General features: G+C 40.7%; 1 protein-coding gene across 1 annotated transcript; it reads right to left on the minus strand.

The window, feature by feature from the left end:
* Positions 1–1,682: 1,682 nt before the first annotated feature.
* On the minus strand, positions 1,683–3,714 carry LOC119188921 (cell surface glycoprotein 1-like). Its single transcript, XM_037437169.1, has 2 exons — positions 3,594–3,714; positions 1,683–3,432 (listed from the first exon to the last, which is right to left on the minus strand). The coding sequence occupies exon 2, from the start codon at positions 3,420–3,422 to the stop codon at positions 1,785–1,787; it is 1,638 nt and encodes a 545-aa protein (XP_037293066.1). The 5' UTR covers positions 3,423–3,432; positions 3,594–3,714; the 3' UTR covers positions 1,683–1,784.
* Positions 3,715–9,094: the final 5,380 nt, after the last annotated feature.

Consider the following 9,094-nt stretch of genomic DNA (forward strand, 5'->3'; position numbering starts at 1 on the left):
CTCGATAAATACGTTTTATTATTAAACAGCTGAGGTCGTTCATATGATGGAAAGCGCTACATCAGCTAATAAATAGCACTACCGAATTCTTATTACGAAATACTGCTGTACTTAATGCATTGAGATATTGGAAAATGAGCTCCATGTATTGTAGCGTAATGCCTGAAGGGTACTGTTTTATAGCTGAAGTAGAGAAATCATTTTTAAATATCGTAACGGATTCTTTTTAATAGACTTCAAAAAAAGCAGGAGGCACCTACTCCAAAATTGGTATCCAGTATATACCTGTTATGTGAAATTATTTTTTTGGCTTTGAGTGGTTCTTGAAAGGGGTTTAATATTTTGTTTAAATTATTTTAGTTCAGAAATAAGTTTTAATACAAAAAATAATATACAATTTACATTTCCATATCTATTCCCATGGACTTAGCCCAACAATGAAGACACCCTTAATTTTCAATTGTTCCCCAAAAAAAGAAATCATTACGTTCCGATTGGATGACACGACGCCATTGTTAATGGGCGAGAGTAGAGGATTGCTTGCCGCACTCCGGCCCTCAGTCCTCCTGATTGTCTCCAAATTTAATAACGGATTCGAATGACCCTCTCCCTTCAAATTCGAAGGTTGCAAAGCAAAAAGATATCGGCGAGGGGCGCAGTGAGTGACGCAGTTTTCTGAAGGTATGTTTAGTAATACACCGAGATGGTGATAGTACTCTTACACCATGGAACTAATAAAAGCTTGGCGAGATGCTTTTGCAATGGTTGCGCCTCTGTCTAATCCTTCAGAGATATCGTGAACTTTTAATATGATCTAAATAGCTGACAATATTATTATAATCAGGGACGTGATCCAGGTTTTAAATGAAATAAATAGGAATTAGGGAAGTATATTTAAGCCAGTAATAATCTCACTTACCACCCGAAATACAACAAGCTGACTTCACGATATTTTTACATGAGGTAATAATGGTACTGCCCAGGACGATCAACGTTGCCCTTCTTCTTAATATACTTCTTCATTGTTGGTTAGGAAATATTTCGTATCTTGATACTAAGAAAGTTTTTTAGTATCAAGACCCAAAATATTTCCTTTCTTAAACCCCATAATGTCATCTTACATTTTAGGTTTATATAGCAACATTGTATACATTATTGTATGTACAACCATGGTGCGCTTTGTGCCTGATGACAAAAGCATTCGTACTGAATTCCTTCATTGTGCCTCAAACCTTATCTGTAATGGTTTCATCAAATTAAGACTTGACTTACGAGTTTTGGAAATGAACGTCCCAAAATGTTCTGTCTCGATCGTTTGTAACTTTTTGTGGTTTGTCGTCGTTGTTTCAGATTATGTTGTGTCATATCGTAAAGGGATTTGAACCTTAACGTTATAATTATATGAATGATTTTTTTCATACAAAACTAGCAAGTGACTCGCTTGATCTGGATATTTTTATACCACAATTAATATTTTTTTCTACCTGTCTCTATTCCATTTCAATATCAGGTCGCCAGTACATGCTTTTAAAGTATATATTATGTTAGAAAGAATTTTAGATTAGATTTTACAACCACTCACTTGCCTCCCGTCTATTCTGCCTCAAGGACCTCTTTTTGAACATTATGAATAGATGAAGTAAATAAAATGGGATCCAATTTTTAAATAGAAAAACAGGTCATACTGAATACACGTTATTTATTTAAAGTAACTAATATCGAGTTCGGTCTAGCAATATCAGATCCATACAAGGTTTGAAAGACTTCTTGTATGACTCATGGAGTTAATTGAGTTCGTCGGGAAGGGCGACAACGGGATCAACTTCGATCTCGGGAATTTCACCGACCTCAGGTTCAACGGCTTCTGGCTCCTCAACGGCTTCGGGCTCCTCAACAGCTTCTGGCTCCTCAATTGACCCGGGCTCTTCAATAGCTTCGGGGTTCTCAATAGATTCGGGCTCAGGAACGGCTTCAGGCTCAGGCACAGGTTCAGATTCGGGCTCTGGTATAGATGGCTCGGGCTCAGGCACAGGTTCAGGTTCGGGCTCTGGTATAGATGGCTCGGGTTCAGGCACGGGCTCGGGTTCGGGCTCCGGTATAGATGGCTCGGGTTCAGGCACGGGCTCGGGTTCAGGCTCCGGTATAGATGGCTCGGGTTCAGGCACGGGCTCGGGTTCGGGCTCCGGTATAGATGGCTCGTGTTCAGGCACGGGCTCGGGTTCGGGCTCCGGTATAGATGGCTCGGGTTCAGGCACGGGCTCGGGTTCAGGCTCCGGTATAGATGGCTCGGGTTCAGGCACGGGCTCGGGTTCGGGCTCCGGTATAGATGGCTCGGGTTCAGGCACGGGCTCGGGTTCAGGCTCCGGTATAGATGGCTCGGGTTCAGGAACGGGCTCGGGTTCAGGCTCCGGTATAGATGGCTCGGGTTCTGGCACGGGCTCGGGTTGGGGCTCTGGTTGCGATGGCTCAGGTTCTGGTGCGGGCTCAGGTTGGGGCTCCGGTTGCGATGGCTCAGGTTCTGGTACAGGCTCGGGTTCAGGCTCCGGTATAGATGGCTCGGGATCTGGCACGGGCTCGGGTTGGGGCTCTGGTTGCGATGGCTCAGGTTCTGGTGCGGGCTCAGGTTGGGGCTCCGGTTGCGATGGCTCAGGTTCTGGTACAGGCTCGGGTTGGAGTTCTGGTTGCGATGGCTCGGGTTCTGGTACGGGCTCGGGTTGGGGCTCTGGTTGCGATGGCTCAGGTTCTGGTGCGGGCTCAGGTTGGGGCTCCGGTTGCAATGGCTCAGGTTCTGGTACAGGCTCGGGTTGGAGTTCTGGTTGCGATGGCTCGGGTTCTGGTACGGGCTCGGGTTGGGGCTCTGGTTGCGATGGCTCAGGTTCTGGTGCGGGCTCAGGTTGGGGCTCAGGTTCTGGTACAGGCTCGGGTTGGGGTTCTGGTTGCGATGGCTCAGGTTCTGGTGCGGGCTCAGGTTGGGGCTCAGGTTCTGGTACAGGCTCGGGTTGGGGTTCTGGTTGCGATGGCTCGGGTTCTGGTACGGGCTCGGGTTGGGGCTCTGGTTGCGATGGCTCAGGTTCTGGTGCGGGCTCAGGTTGGGGCTCAGGTTCTGGTACAGGCTCGGGTTGGGGTTCTGGTTGCGATGGCTCAGGTTCTGGTGCGGGCTCAGGTTGGGGCTCAGGTTCTGGTACAGGCTCGGGTTGGGGTTCTGGTTGCGATGGCTCGGGTTCTGGTACGGGCTCGGGTTGGGGCTCCGGTTGAGGAGCTGGTTGGGGGTTAGGTTCAGGCTGAGGTGGTACAGGAATCGGTTGGCATTGGTCGGGAGCGTTGACGTTAATGAGAATCTGCACCAGCGGTCCTGGAAGTGGCAAAGGCTTTGCCACTGCCACTGCAGCTACCAGAGCGCAGAGCACGAACACAGTCCTCATTGTTGATTACCTGAAGAATAAAAATGTATCATTTGAAGCAACATTCATAGCATAAGCTTGGTTTTGAACGTATAATAAATGTGTTAAAATAATTTGGATTACCTTTAGGACTTAATTTGATTTCTAGAAATACATTTGGTTGTTTATCTATTAAATTTCCTTTTTACTTACCTTGCTTTCACTGGCGATGAAAACAATAATACCGTAGTACAAATCCACGGCCTTATATATCAAATGCGTATCACTGAAGCATCATAAAGTCATTCATAAAATGTCATATTTGTTCATATCGGTGCCTATATCAATTAATCTCCCTATATCTATTTATTATTAAACACTTTGTCAAGTCGTAAACTTATCAAATTTGTCGGCGTTTATATTTGTAAATTACCAGACTTCCGTTGCTTATAAATAGTATTATTTCGCTATATCTTGTGACTGGATGTGTAATAAATGATATGTCCATTATGTCTGTAGATATTCCAATAATCTATCAGGATAATGTGTCCATGTTTCGAATTTTGACATACTCTTGGTAACCAGTAGAATCTCCGAAAACGCTATGTCCAGTCTGCATAGTACCAAATAATGATTGTAGTTTTTGGCAATATATTTATTTGGCAATAGCTGTATGGGTAACGCATGTGTGTTATACTGAAAGAATTTTGTATAGGCAGGGACCATAAAAACAGTTTTTGATTTTTTTTCTAATCGGTAACGATACGGTTGGGCATAAAATGTTTCGTAGTGTTTCCTTTACAAGACACTCCATATAATTTTAGAGGTTGTCCTCGCAGATGCGTGAGTGTTTGCATTTTGTTTGAAAATATAGTGCAAACCAGGAATGTCTTAACAACTAAGATATTTTTTAAACAATTAATTTCATATCTCTTCTTTAGTTATTTTAAAATAACTTAAGGCTGATGGTAGGGAATATTTTGTTTCCACCCGGATAGCGACCACCACACACCAGCTTATAAAACCCGCCATATAGGCCCACATAAGTGTGTCGTGTTCCGGGGTAGGCCTGTATATCCGGATCCAACAGGACGCCATAATTGTGTTGACTGCCGAGGGGTAATCATCTCTCGTCAGTCGACATTTTATTGGACCTCACTCTACTCACCATCAGATGCAGTAGATCAATAAGCCGTGCTCTTATAAAAAAAAACGCCGATGAATAGAATTCATTGGTAAAAATACTATGCAATGATATTTTCATGTGCGTTGTATTATACGTCACACAACGTCAGCAAACATGTGCAATTGAGACTGTACTATCTTCGATACTATAATATTACGGAATATATTGAATTTTTCCTCTAGTTTTCCTGCTGTTTGAAACGCTACAGAACATTTAAGCTACATTTTTATGTTGCTTAGGGCCGTAAACCAGCAGACATAGTGTCCTCTTGTCGTTTGGTATTGTAGATGTTTGTGGGCGTCGGTGCCTATTTAAATCAGGTGGTTCGTTTGCTTGCTATTCCCCATTTTTATAAAAAAAAAAGATTTACCTGTTATATGACATTCATCTTCTCTAACATTTTCATAACCAAAATACATGAGATTTATTGTAATGAAAACGAATGGGTACAGAGATTACAATAATAGTATATGTCCACTGCATTTCTCCTGGTTACACTAGTGTTTCAAAATATTTTTATTCATTTGTTATATCTTAGGACAGCCAACAATTACTAGCGTAATAACTATAGAATTATATTTGGAGACCTAATAATAGGTTCCCACGAGTGAAGATAATACAATAAAAATATGTCAGTGACTTGATCTTGACAAAAGTAAATCTCGCGAGAAGCTTTTATCTCTACGTAGTATAGAAACAAAATTTGATTCAATTAAAATATTTTAGAGAATTTAAATAAAATTTGCTTTGAAAAATGTTTTTATTTTACTATTAATTTTATATTACTTTATTTATTTTTTGAAGGTTTTTCATAATATGTAAGACTCGTGGGTAGGTACAATCGAAATTTTATACAGGGTCCTGTTGACGTTGCGTTGCTAAAATATGACCACTAACGTAGTTGTCACCTCTGGAACTATCATGTATTTTTTTTTGTGAATGCCCGATAACTTTGAATATGCCAATTTTCGGATTCTATCGCGGTGCTGGTATTTTATTTTCTCCCGACGTTTCGAAGACTTTGCAGCCTTCATGGTCACGGGGGGGACTGAGGTGTTGTTCATCCGTAAAGTCAAAGTTACAATATCTACCTACATTTTACAATTATACAACTTTTTTAAATTTTTTAAAATTTTAGCTGTTGGTGGTCCGATCTACGCAGAATGAGCTCACAGTGTCTTGAAGTCTGGCAGCCGGTCTTTTGGGTTCCGATTTAATTAAATGTAGAACTGGATCCCAGGCTTGTGCAAGCTTCCAACCATCTTCCCTATTGAAATTAGGATGTTTTTAATTTCAATAGCCTCGCGAATCATCCTAGGCAGGAATCGGTGTTCTTTGGCGAGGATTTGTGGCTTGTCTAGTCGCAGATAATGATTGGCGCCTCCCTCAGAGTGTTCAGCGACTGCAGACTTCGTCGAGCGTCGGTGTTTCACGTCAGCTATATGTTCTTTTACGCGGGTCCCTATATTTCTTTTTGTTTGCCCGATATAAGAGAGGCCACAGTTGCAATCTATTTTGTATACTCCCGGTTCTTGTAGAGGTATGTGACACTTGACAGGTGGTAAAAATTGACTAATCTTCTTAGGCGGCTTAAAATAAGTTTTTATGGAAGCACGCTTCAGGATGTAGCCAATCTTGTCGGTGACTCCTCTTACATATGGTAATACAACCGGAACACGTTCAACTGTGGCTGGTTTCACTCGGTTTCTGTGACGGCGGCGTGGAATTTGGAGCTTGTTGTCTCGCAGTACTTGCTTGACATGTTGCAGCTCAGCGGCCAGGTGTTTCTCGTCACAGATTCCTTGTGCTCTCTGAAACAAAGATTTGCCCACGGTAGCTAACTGTTTTGGGTGGTGATGAGATTCACCGTTCAGATATTTATCAGTATGGGTCTGTTTCCGATATACAGTATGACTTAAGGTCTGATTAGGATTACGGATGATTAAAACATCTAAGAAAGCAAGAGATTTATTGTGTTCTAACTCCATAGTAAATTGGATTTTATTGTTGATGGAGTTAAGGTGATTTAAAAATGCAGTTACTTTATCAGATGGTAAAATTGTGAAAGTATCGTCTACGTACCGTTTATAAAACCTTGGAGTGACCGGGGCTGTACTCAGGGCTGTCTCCTCGAAGTCCTCCATAAATATATCGGCGACTACCGGAGATACAGGGGAGCCCATCGCTACCCCCTCAACTTGTACATAGAACTGATTATTCCACAACATATAGCCAGATGTAAGGCAATGTTGGAGTAATTCTGCATATTCCACAGGAATGTTATTCTCTGCTAACTTCTTAGATACAATTCTGATGCAATCTTGTACTGGTAAGCTCGTAAAGAGAGACTGGACATCAAAACTGACCATAGTTTCATTGTCAGCTAATTTTAGGTCTTTAATATCGCTGACAAATTGGTATGAATCCTTCACAGACGCTCTAGTGTTTCCTCTAAGTGGTGAAAGCACTTTTGCTACGTGCTGAGCCAATCTGTAGGTTGGTGTGTCGATTTGACTCACTATGGGACGTAGCGGAGCATTTAATTTGTGTATTTTCGGCAACCCATACAGTTTAGGCGGTTTTGCACTCTTATATCGGGCAAACAAAAAGAAATATAGGGACCCGCGTAAAAGAACATATAGCTGACGTGAAACACCGACGCTCGACGAAGTCTGCAGTCGCTGAACACTCTGAGGGAGGCGCCAATCATTATCTGCGACTAGACAAGCCACAAATCCTCGCCAAAGAACACCGATTCCTGCCTAGGATGATTCGCGAGGCTATTGAAATTAAAAACATCCTAATTTCAATAGGGAAGATGGTTGGAAGCTTGCACAAGCCTGGGATCCAGTTCTACATTTAATTAAATCGGAACCCAAAAGACCGGCTGCCAGACTTCAAGACACTGTGAGCTCATTCTGCGTAGATCGGACCACCAACAGCTAAAATTTAAAAAAATTTAAAAAGTTGTATAATTGTAAAATGTAGGTAGATATTGTAACTTTGACTTTACGGATGAACAACACCTCAGTCCCCCCCGTGACCATGAAGGCTGCAAAGTCTTCGAAACGTCGGGAGAAAATAAAATACCAGCACCGCGATAGAATCCGAAAATTAGTTTAATTTCAATGTCTAACATTCGCGTAAACATAAGAAATCATTTGAATATGCCGTTTTTACTTTTCCTCTTTTTTTTGCTTTTATTGTCAGCGTTTGAAATCTTGTGTGTGTCGTTATGCCACTGCAATATCAAGTTGTCATACATATTGAAGTAAAATTATTATGCGGATTTTATCTCGGTTTTAATATTATAAGTTTCCCCCGACCTTTCGATGTCTCTGCAACCTTCGTTGTCATGCTAAGATGTTGGTCATCTGAAAAGTCAAAGTTCCAGTATCTACCTACATTGTACAATTATATATTTTTTAAAATTTTGCTGTTGATGGTCTGATCGACGCAGAATTAACCCACAGGGCTTTAAAGTTAAGTAGCCGGTCTTTTGGATTCCGATTTAATTATATTTAGACCACACATATACGCGCGTACGTACTCGTGCAAAGTACGAAAAAATTTAGTTTAATTTTTTTTACGACAGAACTTTTGACAGATGTAAATATACGCTACTCTGAGGGAACTCCTTTTATCAAAAATAGACATCGAATTATATGCACTATATAAATGCCAAAATATTCATGCAATCGTTATGCATAAAAAGAAGTGAAACATGAACAATCAAAATTACTATTTTTTATTAGAAATTATGTTTATATTCACACTACCCAATCATAATTCTCATGACAATACACCTACAATCGAGTATTTTTCCACATTTTATATGGAATAGTGGTGAAGTTTATCGCTTAACATTATTTTGTAGGCTGACTTTTATGAAGACAGGTATTAAAACATGGCACTGTTCCTGCAGGAACCCTTTAAGACAGAATTTGGCCGGTGCCGTTTATAAATAGGTTAACAACTCTATTAGTTCAACTCACGGGTTTTTGGGTAAAACAGAATTTGAATTGCTGTAGACTTTCTCGATAGTGAACTCGGTGTTACTCTGTCTAATATTTTTTTAAACAATATTTAACTACTGAAATTACTATCTATGAATAATTACATATATATTTAATAACGCGCTATAAAAATTGAGTTTTGTGCACTTGCATATTATTATGTTGAATTGCCAATGCACATAATATGATGTCTAATCATAAATCTTCTTCTATCTTCTTCTATACTTATAATAAATCTGTAGAAAGGTCAATTCTGTACATTAAATATATTTCCAAAATAACTATCAGGGGGTGATTAGGGATCGATACTGATGCCAAAAATGCAATTAGTAAAATTTTTGTCTGTCTGTCTGTCTGTCTGTCTGTCTGTCTGTCTGTCTGTCTGTATAACCGTTATAGAAACAAAAACTACTCGACGGATTTTAACGAAACTTGGTACAATTATTTGTCATACTCCTGTGCTGGTTATAGTATAGTTTTCATCACGCTACAATTAATAGGAGCAGAGCAGT

Source organism: Manduca sexta, chromosome 10 (assembly GCF_014839805.1).
Source record: "Manduca sexta isolate Smith_Timp_Sample1 chromosome 10, JHU_Msex_v1.0, whole genome shotgun sequence".
Taxonomy (NCBI): Eukaryota; Metazoa; Arthropoda; class Insecta; order Lepidoptera; family Sphingidae; genus Manduca; species Manduca sexta.